At 45.1% G+C, this 15872-nt stretch overlaps 1 protein-coding gene across 1 annotated transcript; it reads right to left on the minus strand.

Moving 5' to 3' along the window:
* Positions 1 to 6536: 6536 nt before the first annotated feature.
* Positions 6537 to 11909, minus strand: LOC122011077 (protein DETOXIFICATION 55-like). Its single transcript, XM_042567513.1, has 3 exons — positions 11772 to 11909; positions 10026 to 10049; positions 6537 to 8022 (listed from the first exon to the last, which is right to left on the minus strand). The coding sequence occupies exons 1-3, from the start codon at positions 11907 to 11909 to the stop codon at positions 6586 to 6588; spliced, it is 1599 nt and encodes a 532-aa protein (XP_042423447.1). The 3' UTR covers positions 6537 to 6585.
* Positions 11910 to 15872: the final 3963 nt, after the last annotated feature.

The following is a 15872-nucleotide window of genomic DNA, read 5'->3' on the forward strand; positions in this document are numbered from 1 at the left end:
GTGTTGTAGGGCTTCTCCGCCTTTGGTAGTTACCATAAAGGTGTGCTATTCATAGTGGAGGGTGCGTGAGTAGGTGTGGATCCTTGGACTAGTCACCTCTTGTGAGGTGGATACCAAGTAAACCATCCTTGTTAGCGTTGTTTGCTTTTGTTTCTTATATTTCCGCTGCATACCATCAAAGAAACGAGCAACGCCAACGACGAGCACGCGAAGAGCTATTCACCCCCCCACCTCTAGCTACTTTTCGGTCCCAATACATTTATGGACTGAAGCAAGCTTCAAGGTCTTGGAACATCCGGTTTAATGAAGTAATCCAGTCATATGGATTTATTCAATGTCCAGATGAGTCTTGTGTATACAAGAAGTGTAACAGAAACATGGTGGTATTTCTTGTACTATACGTAGATGATATTTTGTTAATTGGCAACAATGTCAAGGTATTATCGGACGTAAGGGTATGGTTGTCCAAACAATTTGATATGAAGGACTTAGGAGAATGTGCACACATTCTTGGGATCAAAGTCATAAGGGATCGCAAGAAAAGAATGTTGTGTCTATCTCAAGCTTCCTATATAGATACGATCCTTGCTCGTTCTAGCATGTAGAACTCCAAGAAAGGTTTCTTACCTTTTAGGCATGGAGTAGCTTTATCTAAAGAGATGTCTCCAAAGACATCAAAGGAGATAGAGGACATGAAGGCAGTTCCTTATGCCTCGGCTGTAGGAAGCCTTATGTATGCAATGCTGTGTACAAGACCTAATATCTGTTTTGCCATGGGCATGGTTAGCAGATATCAGAGTAACCCTGGACAAGGATATTGGACTGCGATAAAGCATATATTAAAGTACCTGAGAAGGACTAGAGACTATATGCTAGTTTACCAGGCAAATGATTTGCTCTCTGTGGGTTACACGGATTCGAACTTCCAATCAGATAGGGACAACAGTAAGTCTACATCAGGCTATGTGTTTATTCTAGGAGGTGGAGCCATTGCATGGAGGAGTGTTAAGCAAAAATGCGTATCGGACTCAACCATGGAAGCTGAGTATGTGGCAGCCTCTGATGAAGCCAAAGAAGCTGTATGGCTCAGGAACTTTCTAATGGACTTAGATGTGATTCCTGGTTTACCCAAAATCATCACAATTTATTGTGATAATAGCGGTGCAGTTGCAAACTCGAAGGAACCACGAGCCCATAAGGCAAGTAAACATATAGAGTGTAAGTACCACCTGATACGAGACATCGTCAAGCGAGGAGAAGTTGTTGTCGCCAAGATTGTATCAGAGAATAACCTGGCAGATCCTTTCACTAAGGCACTTCCAGCGAAAGCTTTTGATCGGCATGTGGAGGGGATGGGAATCAGATGTATGGCAACAAATATGGCAGCTTAGTCTTTTCGTATAAGTGGGAGATTGTTAGAGTGTATACTAAAAGCCTAGCTTTTGTAAACATTTATTTGTTGAAATAAAAGAATCACATTGGTCAATATCTACATTTATTTGTTAAATGTAATTGTTCAATTAATTTGTATAGTAGACAACATGGTGTGTGGTGTCACACACAGAAGATCATGTGGTTGGTTCTTTATAAATTATAAACAGTTGCTCGCGACTAATATGGAAAGGAACAAACCATCGGAATAGTCGTAGTGTAATTAAATATTAGTTTATCTTGATTAATAAATTACACTGGTACACTCTAAGTGTATTGAGTAGGACCATTTTAGGTAAGTTCTTTTTGTACTGACTTAATAAAAGAACTAGACCTTAGTTATTATGGAAGTGTGTGCTCTTAATCCTAATATAATAACAAGCACATATATTTAATATTTATTTCTTTGACTTATCAAAGGGTGAGGTTTAGCTCGATAAATCAATATGCCCGATAAGTTGGGAAATGATATTATTTATAGTGTGTATTGTTGATTAGAGAAGAATCTGTGTCCTAGTTATCTAGGCTGAGAATGTCCCCAAGAGGAGCTCATAAGGATTGTCATGTTAAACCCTGCAGGTGGACTTAGTCTGACATGACAATGAAGTTGAATGGTACTACTCTTGGAGTTAGATATTAATTAAGTGAGTTGTCAGTAACTTACTTAATTAGTGGACATTCGTAATCTTAAACACTGGGAGACTAACACACTCATGATAAGAAGAAGCCCATTATGTAATTTGGGATTGGTGCGGTAGTGCAATAATAACTCTCTAGTGGAATGAGTTATTATCGATGAATTTGAGTTGTGTGTTCGGGGCGAGAACGGGATACTCAAGCTCATCGAAAGGCCAAAACCAATTTCTCCTCTAGGTCTCTGTCGTAGCCTCATTATGGCCTCAAGTCCATCCAAATGTAAGGCTCTTCTTGGTGTCCAAGAAGTGGGCCGGTCCAATGCTTGGTGACCAAGCAAGGGTCGGCCACATCCTCTTCTATAGGGGCCAGCCCTTTGCTTGGTGACCAAGCATGAAGGGGCCGGCCATAATAATTCAAAAAGGGTGGGTTGTTTTGAATTTTTAAAATCTTCTCTTTGTAGAAAACTATAAGTTTTAAAAGAGAGATTTTAATTTTTAAAACTTTCCTTATTTGAATTAGACCATATGTTTTAATAGAGAGTTTTAAAAGTTTTAAAACTTTCTTTTTTTAACCATCCTCATGGCTTAAGAAAAAAAAAGGAAGATAAGTTTTAAAATTAAAATTTCCTATCATCATGTTAAAAAAAAAATTTTATAAGAGAAGTTTTAAATTTTAAAACATGATTTTAATTTTTAGAACTTTCCTTTTTTAACTCCTACTTTAGGAAAGAGAGCTTGTAAAATTTTCTAAGAGTTTTTCTTCTTGTAAAATTTTATAAAAAAAAAATAAGATTCCTTTTCCTCTTATGGGGGCCGGCCACCCTTGCTTGGTGCCCAAGCAAGGTGGTCGGCCATGTTTAAAATTATAAAATTATCAAATTTATTTTTGGTGATTGATTCAATCAAGAGGAAAGAAAATAAAAATTAAAAGGGAAAAGACAAAGCTAGAGGAAGATTTTAATTTTTGTAAAATTTCTTCCCTTATTTGCCTTGGGCAACTAATATAAAAGAAGGGGTGGGGAGGCTTCATGCGACACAACAATTCTTATTCTCTTGGTGGAGTCTCTCTAGGTGGTCGGCCCCTTCTCCTTCCCTTTGCTCTCTTCTCCTTTGTGGTGGTGGTGGCCGGATTTCAGTAGAAGAGGAAGAAGCTTTTGGGTGGTGATCATTTGGAGGATCGTCGCCCACACGACGTCCAAGGTGAGGCGAGGAATACGGCAAAAGATCTCGAGGTCATTAGCTTACAAAGAGAAGGTATAACTAGTAATTTTCTTTGTAAGAATTCTAAATACAAGAGGCAATTAGATCTAGTTTTTCGAATTAGTATTTCGAGTTTGTGTTTTCTTCTTTTTCGAATCTGAGATTCGATTGTTCTTTTTGGTTAACCTAGAGTTATTTAAGGAAATTAAATATTAGTTTTCCTTAAAAGGCTTTGTCTAGGCGGTGGTGGTTGCTCCCATATCCAAGAAGGTCATGTGCATCGCCATGCAGTCCTAGAAGCCAATTTTGGAAATTAATATTTAATGAAATTAATAACATAGGTGGATTTGAATCAATAGTGTTAAGTTCCGCTTGCGATTCAAATCTAAACCATTAAGAACAGATAAGTTAAATTTAGAATCAATGATGTTAAGTTCCGTCTGCGATTCCTAATTTAACTTCTAAATAACACAATAGGTTATTTAAGAAAATGTTCGACACTTGTACAAAAAAATTTTGTACAGTGGAACCGGTACGTTTTCCTAGGACTAACCAACAACATGGTGCCGCCGGCCTCAAGAGAAAGAAAACAATTGAAGAGGGTCGGCCATACAAGAGAATAAAAGAGAGAGAGAGCTTAGGTTATGTTTTTGGGCATCACCCTCCTCCTCTTTTATATTCTTTGATAGCGGCTAAAAAAGAAAAGTTTTAACAAAATTTTTCTTTTATTTGCTATTGTGGATGGTTACAAAAAAAGGAAAGATTAAAATCTACTTTTTAAATCATTGTAAATAGCTATAAAAGGAAAAATTATAACAAAACTTTGTTTTAAACAAAATCTTCCTTTTATTCCTATAATGGTTGGTTACAAAAAAAATGAAAAATTTTAACAAAATTAAAATCTCTCTTTTAAACCATTGTAGATAACTACAAAAAATGAAGATTTTAACAAAATTAAAATATCTCTTTTAATCCTTTATAGAAAGCTATAAAAGGAAAGATTTTAACAACATTTTATTTTAAATAAAAACTTCCTTTTCTCTTATATTATGGTCGACCCCATGCTTGGGCACCAAGCATGGCTTGGTCGGCCCACATCTTGGGTACCATGCAAGGCTTGGCCGACCCCTTGCTTGGGCACCAAGCAAGGATGTGGTCGGCCCCTCACTTGGGTAGGAAGGAAAATCAAAATGGATGAATGTGAGACTTTATAGAAGCTATAGAAGGGATCGAGAGGAGGAATTGGTTTTGGCCTTCTAATGAGCTTGAGCTTCCTATGTTCGACTCGAACATCCAACTCAAGTTCATCAATAATAACTCATACCACTAAAGAGTTCTTATTGAACTACCACACCAATCCCATATTACATTATATGCTCCTTCTTATCATGAGTGTATTAATCTCCCTGGGTTTAAGATATCGAATGTCTATTAATTAAATGAGTTACTAACAACTCACTTAATTAATATCTAGCTCCAAGAGTAGTACTACTCAACTTCATTGTCATGTCGGAACTAAGTCCACTTACAGCGTTACATGACAATCCTTATGAGCTCCTCATGGGGACATCACCAGGACATAGTTTTCTTCTATAATTAACAACACATCATATAAATAATATTATTTCCAACTTATCGGGCCTATTGATTTAACGAATAAATCTCACCCATTGATAAATTAAAGAAATAAATACTATGTATATGTGATTGTTATTATATCGAGGTTAAGAATACGCACATTTATAATAACAGAGGTTGCGTTCTTTTATGCCGTCAGTATAAAAAGAATAACCTCAAATGATCCTTCTCAATACACACATAATGTATTAGTGTAATTTTATAGTCAAGATAAACTAATATAAAATTACACTGCAACCATTCCAATGATTTACCCCAATCCATCTTAGTTGTGAGCTACTATTTATAATTTATAATGAACTGATAACATGATCTTCTGTGAGACACCACACACCATGTTAACTACAATATAAATTAAATGGACAACTGCATTTACCTAAATGCAGACATTTGACCAATGTGATTCTTATTTCAAAATAAATATTTATACAAAAATTTAGGCTTTTAGTATATATTCCAACACCTAGGCTCTCATGGCTTTGCTCTTGGGCTTTCCCCAAAAGGTCTCATGCCTATAGAGATATCATGCATCCTTTTAACCCCATGATCTTTACCAAATCTTTCCAATGTAGGGCTTTCATTAAACGTCAACAATCCTCCCCTCAAACGAAGAACCACAATTACTCTTATGGTTCGGGCCTCCCCACAAGCATCTAGTCACCTTGACTAGTTATGGGCCCCCGCAAGCATCCACACCCGGTCACCTTGACCTACGGCGGGGCCTCCCCGCGAGCATTCGGTCACCTTGACCTGGTTTGGGCCACCCTACGAGCATCCAGTCACCCTGACCTATTCGCCTCCCCGCGAGCATCAAGTCACCCTGACGTGCTCCAGGCCTCCCCGTAAGCATCTAGTCATCCTGACTTGCTCCAGGCCTCCCTGCGAGTATTCGGTCACCCTGAGTTGCTTTGGGGCCTCCCCACAAGCTTCCGATCATCCTGACCTGCTCTGACCCTCCTCGCGAGTATCTGGTCACCCTGACCTACTTGCCTCCCCACAAGTATCCAATCACCCTGACCTGCTCCAGGTCTCTCTGTGAGTATCCGGACACCCTGACATGCTTTGGGGCCTTTCCCACAAGCATCTGGTCATCTTGACCTGCTCTAGGCCTCCCCGTAAGTAGCCGGTCATCCTGACATACTTCGGGCCTATCCGCGAGCATCCAGTTACCCTGACTTACTTACTTCCCTACAAATATCTGATCACCCTGACCTGCTCCAGGCCTCCCCGCAAGCATATGGTTACCTTGACATACTTCGGGTTCCCACGAACATACGGTCACCCTAATCTATTCCAGGCCCACCCTCAACTTCGTTCAAGCTCATCCCACATGGCATCTGGTCTGGACCATGGTTCTGATACTAATTGTTATGCAAAGAGAAGGCAACACTTGTTAACTTCTAAAATCCGGAAGAAGAGGGAGAGAGAAAAAAAATTATACGGAGTAAAAAGACAAAGACGCACAAAAGCATACAAAATGATGTCACTAGCTATATATTAGCTATGATGTCACTATATTTTATTACTTTTATATATTAGCTATGGTGTCACTGGCTATATAGTTAAGCATACAGAATGATCAATCCATTACATTACATTGCATTACATGAGGAGACCTCCTGCTTCTTCTTCACTTCCACAATATCCCCGAATAAGAGATAAGAGATGCTGTACATCTGCTTCAAGGTTGAAGACCTTCACGTTTCAGCAGCCCAATTTTGTCCTCCTCTTCGTCCATGGTCACTTTAGGAGCTTCCCTCCCCACCAAGTCCGCAGCCTTCGAGGCCTCTCTTTCCCAATCCGTTTTGCGAATCACGTGGAGTACCGACACGGCGCACGCCGCTTGGGCTGCAAGGAGCCCAAGACTGAGACCGACGAAGCCCATGTCCCACCAGAAGGCCAACACCAACGCCACCGGGGCTCCAACCAAGTAGAAGGCGTACAGGTTGATGGCGGCGCCCACCGAGGTGCGTGCGCTGCCCCGGAGCACGCCGCACCCGGTCGTCTGAGGGCAATTCGCCAGCTCGCACAGCCCGATCACCGGAAGCACCGCCTTGGTGAGCCGGAGAACCTCCTTGTCATCCGTGAAGACTCGCCCCCAAGCCTCCCTTCCCATCGTGGCCCATAGCAAGCTGACGCACGAACCTGCAAATGCGAGGCCGATGGCCACCGTCGCAGATGTCTGCGCTCCCCTCGGCCGGCCGGCACCGAGCTCGTTCCCAACACGAGCTGAGACCGACGTGCTCAGCGTGCTTGGGACCGTGTACATCAAGGACGTAGTTTGTATAACGATGGCGGCCGTGGCCAAGCTGACGTGAGGGTTACTGAGGTAGCCGGAGGCCACGGTCATGAGCTCGTACCACCACCACTCGAGGCAGACGGACAAACAGCTGGGCAATGCCAATCGGATCAGCGATGCCCACTCCGTTGACGATGGTTTGCTAGAACAGCAGGGTACCGATGTTGGGATCGGCATGTAAACAGAGGTCTCCACTGTTACTGGAGCGCATGCAAAGCAAGCTAGGAGGAAGAGGGTGTTGAAGTTGGTAAGGCAGGTGGCTATGGCCACGCCCGGCACCCCTATGGCGGAGCCGAGCAATACGGTAATGGGGACATGGAGGAAGACGGAGAGGGAGATGCACCACATGAGGGGGCAGGGCGTGCCCTTGCACCTAAAGTAGACGCGGAGGGGCTGCAAGACGCTGTTGGCGAGGAGATCAGGAAGGGCGAAGCGGCAGTAAAGGGCGGCGATGCGGGCGACGTCGGGGTCTTGGTGGGCGACCTGCATGATCGGCTTGATGTTTATCCACAGCAAGGAGATGGGCAGGGATGCGAGGAGTAGCATGAGGATGGTGCGGCGGAGGATGCGAGACGCCATGGGAAGGTTGCGGCAGCCGAACGCCTGGCTGCACATGGGCTCCATGCCCATGGCGAGGCCGGTGAGCACGGAGTAGCCGGTGACATTGGTGAAGCCTACGGCCAGGGCGCCGCCTGCCAGCTCCAGACGCCCCAACCGGCCCAAGCACATCACCGAGGTCATCCCTTTGATGTAGCTCACCAAGTTGATGACAGTGATGGGAAGACCTATCTCCTTCATTCTCTTCCACTCCTCCAACACCTGCAGCAAACACATGAATTGAATTAAAATGCCAAAACCAGTTAAAGAGCAGCATATTTTTGATACCTCTGATACTGTCAGGTGATCTTTGATTTTGTCTCCTGGGACCATTTTGTTAGCTTCAGTGGAGTGGAGTGGAGTTACCGCTCTCAGACTTGAGGAACAAACGAGCGAGAGAACTTGGTCGAAGCGACAGGAGGTAAGGGGATACTTATAGGACTTTGAATTGAAGTAGCTAGAGGCTGTTCCAAGAACTCCAAATTTGAACAGTAAGGAAATTTGAGCAGATCTATCGTAACCTGAGCTGGATAACCACATATCACTTGGTGTGGTGCCAGATCTCTATGCAATTGAGATCAAATACAAAGTCGCGACCAAGTACAATTTTCGTAGGTCCCTAGTAACTTTGCATAAATCAGGTCAGACATCCGACTGTCCTCCAACTTGGAGCTGATGATCTCTTCCAATCCTTTCTCATTTATTAAGGTCTCTAAACCTTGTGCTCCTTAGACTCCACATTATGGCATGCAGCTGGTTCACCCATTTCTCTATTGTAGTAAGATAGGAATAATGGGGACTTTGAATTCCTGTCAGAATGCCATTGCGTACTTAGAACCTTGAACTTCCAGTTAAATCTTTAGAAGACTGTGACCAACAAGGTAGCTTATATAGGCATTTTGACTTTGTTAACCTGACAGAGTGCTAATATGGACAATGTTACAGATGCTTTAAATAAACTAGGGCCAGGTCGCTAAGTGTATTATCAGGGAGGAAGATGAATTCATGTTCGATAATGATAGCGACGCAATAACTGCAGGTGCACAACAACTGAAGATGCTGTTGTTCACTGTGATTCTATCATGGGTAATCATCAAATGTCTGCTTGCCTCCTCCTGTCGTTTAACGGGAGTTTTAAGTTCAAACTCTACATGCGTGTAAGTACGTCCAGTCCTCTGTTCTGGAAAACTCAACTTAAGAAACAGAGGAGAAGGTTTTGACCAGTTTTTATTGAGATATCACGGTGTTGTAAAAACTACCAATCTGTAGCAGTTATAGGACGGTGAGCTTAGTTGCTTAAATTATGTGCGCCACTTTGTGAAAAGAACGCATGGCCCATTTGCTTTGGTTGCACAATTTTACACTATTTAAAAATATTATAAATTATTAAATTTAAAATTCAGATTTATTTAGTATGTTGAGATGGACTTAACTTGCTGCCGAATTGGATTGGATAGGCATAGCTCCTACCAAATAAAAGAAGACTCAGCTGTCTAATATGACCGAACTGCTAGATAGGCCAAGCTACTAGGGAAGTTTAAGTTGTTTTGTATGACTGAGCTGTTAGGGAAGGTCAAGTTGTTGGACTAACCAAGTGACTGAGCTGTCAAGTGGCTTGAGTGGCCTAAATAGGTGGAGTAACTTGAGTGGGCCAAGTTGTCAAGTGGATCATATAGCAGAGCTATTGAGCTATTGAGCCGGGTGGTTGGACAGGAAGCCGTTGAATTGGAGACTGGGCAGAGCTACCAAACTGCCAAGCCGGAAGGCCGGGCAAGGAGATGCTGAGCAAGAATGCAAGACCGCCAAATAAGTTGAGATGTGTGGCCGTCGAGGGGGGAGGTGTATTGAGCATTATTGAGGTATGTATTAGATATAATTTCTTTAAAATAAATTCATTCCATCCATCGGTACTTAGAGATTTCATTAGACGTTTGTTTCCCAAGATACAAAGACTCGATCATGTTCATAATCAAGTATTGTATGTGGTGAATTGTATTTGAACGTTGCCATTGGGAAAACACAAAGGAGAGTTGTCGAGTAGGTTTGCTTGACAACGAGGTGGAGAACATGGGGGACGATGTTGGATGGAATTCATTGTGCTCTATGCACTCTATTCTTGTATCTTCTGTTTAAGGTAGGAGCCTCCTTTTATAAGCTGAATACTTAAGTAGAATTAAATCTACCTTATAATGGACAAGTAATGGTCATTCATTACCTTAGCTTACCTGAACTAAAACTCCAGCAGCTAACTGTCAATGGATAATTGTTTTCATTTGAGCTATTTCAATTCAGCCATTAATGTCAAACCATTTTTTAGGATTGAAATTGATGCAAAAGGGAGGATGAATAATGTTACGAATTTAAAAATGAATAGATAGTAATTAAAAGAAATTAAATTAATTAGAGTAAGCACAACGAAAATAAATTAAATTAGACTAATTCAATTAAATAAGACAAAGGTAATAATAGCATGCAACAGATTTAACTAACAGTTTAAGCATGAAAGTTGATTAATCAAACTACAAGTATAGACACTAAGTAGTAATAAAATATAGTTTTTATTTCTAATTTGTCCTAGGTGAAGAAACCTTATAGAAAAAGAATTTAAAAAGTTTAAGTGTGATCCTGTCCGAAAGCTGAGTCGTACGAAGGCTGGTCGCGACGCTCTGGTTGTTGACGAAAAGTCGTGGGTGATTCGGCTCCCACGGGCGGCTGACGATGCTGCAGGATCCTGCACACACTCAGACGATCTCCTCCCCTCACGTTAGAGACCAGAACCCAGGGAAAAAGTCCCCGGATCAGGCCCTCCGACGCTCAAGTCAAGTCCTTTTTCCCCGGCAAAAGGCAGAAAAAATGACTCAAAATGAAAAGTTGTGGAAAAAGTGACGAGAGAGCGTACCCGCGTATGAGGAATCCTCCTCTTTTATGCACCCGCCCCGCTTCTAGAACCTGCAACCCTGTCAGAAAACGTTAGACGCTGGGCTTTGTCGTATATCCCGGACACCTGTCGTGCTGCTATTGGTCGTGAAGGCATCTTCTTGTTTAGGAACCTCCGCCTTTACACATGAGTTTTGTCTTGTAGTGAAGGACATCTGTCAGGCTGCTATTGGTTACGAGGACATCTTTTCGTTTAGGAACCTCCGCCTTCGCACATCTCATTGGTATGTAATGATTACCCTTGACGGACAATTGTGATCTTCCGACTCCTGCACAGCTCAGCTCATCTTATTTATCGTGTCTGCGTCTACCTCACACCCCTCGACTAGATCCCGCCTCTGAGCGTTACTTGTCAGTCGAGCTAACCCTGAACAGCCCTGTCGATCACGGTCTGTACTCTGTACCCTGTATTTCCCGATGCTCGACCATAAGCCTGTAGATCGGGCTGTCTTTACACAGCTCTGCCGCTTCCGACCTATGATTTGTGACTTGCACTTCCGGGCCTTCGAGTCGCAGGCCTGTAGATCGAGCTGCCTCTACCCAGCTCTGCCGATCCCGACCCGTGAGTATTTGCTGGCTCTCGACCGTAGGCCTGTAGATCGAGCTGTCTTTACACAGCTCTGCCGATCCCAACCTGTGCCCGGTGTTCCGCCTGTCGCCTCCCTTTGTCTTTCAACTACTTTGCCCTCTTGATCGACAAGTTTGCCTGACCTCTGAGTACCCCATATGTTTGCCTCTGACTGCCTAGTCAGCTTGACTATTGACTGCTGAGTCACCCTGACTATTGACTGCCCAGTCACCTTGACTATTGACCGCCACGTCCTCTTGACTGTTGACCGCTATATGGCCTTGACCCTTCTCCCCCTTTCCTCTTGGGCCCCACCATTGCCAACCGTATCACAAGCCTCCCTCACAAGTCTAGTCGAAGGAGGACGACAGTCTGACTGACTAGACCTCAGCACATCTCTAAGATCTCAGCATATCTCCGTCACCTCAGCATATCTCTATGACCTCAGCCTATCTCTGTGTCTTACCACACCTCTGCGCGCTCTGCTTCTTGCCTCACACATCAACCTTTGTGTCGCGTCACCGGGGATGCCATGCCTCCTTAATTGCTCTGCCAGTCGCTTGGGGTACCGTGCCCACGTAGTTGCTTTGACTTGGCTCCCCATCCTCTTTATAAAGAGCCTTACGGTCACTTCTTTATTCCATCCTTTTTCTATCACGCCTTCCCACTTTCTTTTGCTAACCCGCGTTCCATCAGCTTCTTCCCCACGCGATGCATTCTCCTTCTTCTGAGGAGGTTGATCAACCACCTTCCCAAACGCGGATAGATCAGCTCACCTTACAACTTGCCGAGAAAGAACGTGAACTGGAGCGCGTATCCAAGGATCGAGCTCGTCAGCTAGCTGCCCTGCACTCCATGGAAGCCCAGTATCGTGTTGCGAAGTCTCGCGTGCATGCTGAGAAGGCGAGGAAAGAAGAATGCCAGGCTAGCCTACAGCGCCAACTCAGCCTTCAGAAACGCTTGCAGCAAGAGCATGAAACGGAGCTATCTCTCCTCCGTGCGTATCTCGACGACAAACAAGACACGATCGCTCAGCAACAAACAGTCATCAACTCCTTACACGCGGAGCTGGCTCGAGCCTTGAACGCCCCATAGGCTCCTGAGTCCCCAGACATTTCTTCACACGGCAGTGCTCATTCTCCATGACCAATCCTTTCCCCGAGTTAAGACTAGTTCAGGCCATAGTTGTCTTAGTGTCTCCTTTGCCGCAAAACGCTTCCGCTTGTAGCCTTAGCTGTATCGCCTGCTTACTGAACTGTGCTGCTGTACTTGTATATCTGTCCTTTCCCGGCATAGTCTTTCCTGCTCAATTTTCATCTAGCAAGCATTTTTAGAAACTGGCCCGTATGTAAGAGCCAAGAGTTGTATCATGACTCCTTTTTATGTATGAATTTTGGATAATAAAACCAACATAGTGCTTGAAAATTAAAACTGCAATGAACGTGCAAAACCTGATTCCGTAGTTAACATTGATGCTTTAGGGGTAGAATGGATGGCTCCCCGTACTCCGTACCTTGCACATTTGCTGCATATTTACAATTTGAATAAAGGAACTACAACAAGGTCAGATGTAGTTAACCTGATTATTGGGAGACGTTCCGCTCATTGTGAGGCATATCCATCTGAAAGGTAGGAGTGGGCGCTAAATCCGCTTATGATTTTCGTAGGGGAGATGATTTTTGATTCCCGTATGGGAGCTGACCTAAAAGGTCATTGGGCGTGAGAACAGAGCTCACTTATAACTCGCACTGGGGCGAGAGTCTGGGACTACCGACCTAAAAGGTCGTTGGGCGTGAGCACAGGGCTCACTTTTAATTCTCGCATGGGAGCCGACCTGAAATGTCGTTGGGCGTGAGAACAGAGCTCACTTATAACTCGCACTGGGGTGAGAGTCTGGGACTACCGACCTAAAAGGTCGTTGGGCGTGAGCACAGGGCTCACTTTTAATTCTCGCATGGGAGCCGACCTGAAAGGTCGTTGGGCGTGAGAACAAAGCTCACTTATAACTCGTACTGGGGCGAGAGTCTGGGACTACCGACCTAAAAGGTCGTTGGGCGTGAGCACAGGGCTCACTTTTAATTCTCGCATGGGAGCCGACCTGAAAGGTCGTTGGGCGTGAGAACAAAGCTCACTTATAACTCGCACTGGGGCAAGAGTCTGGGACTACCGACTTAAAAGGTCGTTGGGCGTGAGCACAGGACTCACTTTTAATTCTCGCATGGGAGCCGACCTAAAAGGTTGTTGGGCGTGAGAACAGAGCTCACTTATAACTCGCACTGGGGCGAAAGTCTGGGACTACCGACCTAAAAGGTCGTTGGGCATGAGCACAGGGCTCACTTTTAATTCTCGCTTGGGAGCCGACCTGAAAGGTCGTTGGGCGTGAGAACAGAGCTCACTTATAACTCGCACTGGGGCGAGAGTCTGGGACTACCGACCTAAAAGGTCGTTGGGCGTGAGCACAGGGCTCACTTTTAATTCTCGCATGGGAGCCGACCTGAAAGGTCGTTGGGCATGAGAACATAGCTCACTTATAACTCGCACTAGGGCGAGAGTCTAGGATACTCCGGTCCGAGACCGGTGGTGATAGCGCTGATCCGAGACCAGTAATGATACTCCGGTCCGAGACCGGTGGCGATGGCGCTGGTCCGAGACCAGTAATGATACTCCGGTGCGAGACCGGTGACGATGGTGCTGGTCAGAGACCTGCTGGACCCCCAAACGGCGAAGGCATAGATGCATTGCTCTTCTCCGCCTTCATCCGTCCTACCTACGCCGACCTCATTGCTTTGGTTGATCTGGTCGTTATTGCTAGCTTTGGGCTTACTTATTCGTGTCGCGTTTCTCCCTGCAATTGCACTATGTATGGTATAGAATTAAGAATAGAGAAGGGAGCATAAAAACCTTACTCAACCATTGGGCCACAGTGCCCTTGCAGCCTATGATGACCCCGCAGTTCTCGCGATGCGCTTGGTTAGCAAATCGGATCAGGGGCTGCTTACGCAGAGCTACTTGCTCGGATGATCCGAGCAAGCAACAGCCCCACAGGCCCGCTTGATACTTCTCTGATCTGACATTCACTTCTGCTGACCTGCCTTGTCTCATTCGCAACCCTTTTGAATTGCCCGGCTTCTGAGACTTCCCGCCTAGCCTCGGGCCTTTCTTGAAGAATGCCCCTTTTTTGGGGCCATGCCCCTTCATGATTACCTCGCCATGTCAATCTTTAATGCGCTTCCTCTCGCGATGACACCTGTCCGGCGCCTTTATTGCTCACGCCTCCTGATGCCAGCTTTCGACCCTATTTCGCACCCTTTGGCGCATACTTCCCAGCTGACGGTGCTGAGGCGTATTACCCAAAAAGATACTTGGCCCGACTCTCGATGTTTCCTAGGAATGAATGGGCCTTATAAACCCTAAAGGAAGTCCGCCGTCTTCACTTCGACGCTTCGCTATCCTCTTTCTCTTGTTCGTGGCCACTTCTGGTAGTGCAACTCCTCGTCTTCCTGCTCGCGCCCGACCTGTGACCCCTCTTGTCTTCGACCTCCTCCTTTGCTTACTCCTCACAATCATGGACGGTAAGAAATCCTTCTGGTATTCATGCTATATCTCCGATTTGGACCATCACGACTTGTCTTTACTGCAATCCCATTTGAAGTTAGATTCCTCGTATGAGCTTCGTCTCCCTTTGTCCACTGAACACCCCTCTTCGCCTCCCGAAGGTTTTATCACCGTCTTTAGGGATCAAGTCTTAGGCGGAATTCGCTTTCCTTTACACCCTTTCTTCTCCGAGCTGTGTCAGTACTGCGGCCTCAGCATCTCTCAGTTTGCCCCTAATGTATTCCGAGCCGTTTACGGAACCATCATCTTGTGCCGCATTTATCACATTCCCTTGACCGCTCGATTATTCCATCACTTTTTATTCCTTCCGGCGGGCCGAGGGGGGTATTCAACGTTCAGGCCAAGCCGGGCTATAAGTTTTTTGATGACTTACCTTCTTCCAATAAAGGGCCTTCCCAATGGCGTCCCATCCTTGCTTCAGACTTCCCTTCGCACGCTCATGAACCTGCCTGCTCCGCAGCTGCGAACAAGATGAGCGGTGTTGTTGTTCACTTGTCTGTATTGATGCTAGAAGGCATTCTGTACGCTTTTGGTCTTAGCCCTATTTCCACAGAAATCGGAGCTCCTTTTGGTAAGTTGTTACTTTTTATATGCCGCTCTTCGCTAACTGAGGTGCTTTTTCCTCTTATTCTCGTAGTGGCTGCCATTCTCCGCTCCTTTGCCAACCAGGAGACACCCTCGGTGGCCGTTCTGCAAGCTCTGAACGAGGAGCTAACACAAGGCCTATCTTCTGACCCCGCTGCTTCCGCTGGTCCACAGCTTATTGGACCACCTGCCCCCAGCCCTGCAGACTCAGCCCTACCCCGCATCTCTGATCAACCTGCATCTGAGCCCTCGCCAGCAGGACAAGTGCCTTCGCTCCCTCCTACTATGAAGCTGCGCCTTACGCGCAAGGGCAAGAGAGCGGCCCCGGTCACCGCAACTTCTCCTCCACCTCCTCGCCGTCAACGAG

Source organism: Zingiber officinale, chromosome 8A (assembly GCF_018446385.1).
Source record: "Zingiber officinale cultivar Zhangliang chromosome 8A, Zo_v1.1, whole genome shotgun sequence".
Lineage (NCBI taxonomy): Eukaryota > Viridiplantae > Streptophyta > Magnoliopsida > Zingiberales > Zingiberaceae > Zingiber > Zingiber officinale.

Excerpts from the sequence above, each read along its gene's own strand:
- LOC122011077 (XM_042567513.1), bottom strand. The coding sequence starts at position 11,909 with ATGGGGAGCCAAGTCAAAGCAACTACGTGGGCACGGTACCCCAAGCGA. Across the intron at positions 10,050-11,771 it reads GCAGAGCGCGCAGAGGTGTG|TTAGCTGCTGGAGTTTTAGT; the intron begins GTAAGACACAGA and ends ATCCATTGACAG. Across the intron at positions 8,023-10,025 it reads CTGCTGGAGTTTTAGTTCAG|GTGTTGGAGGAGTGGAAGAG; the intron begins GTAAGCTAAGGT and ends TGTTTGCTGCAG.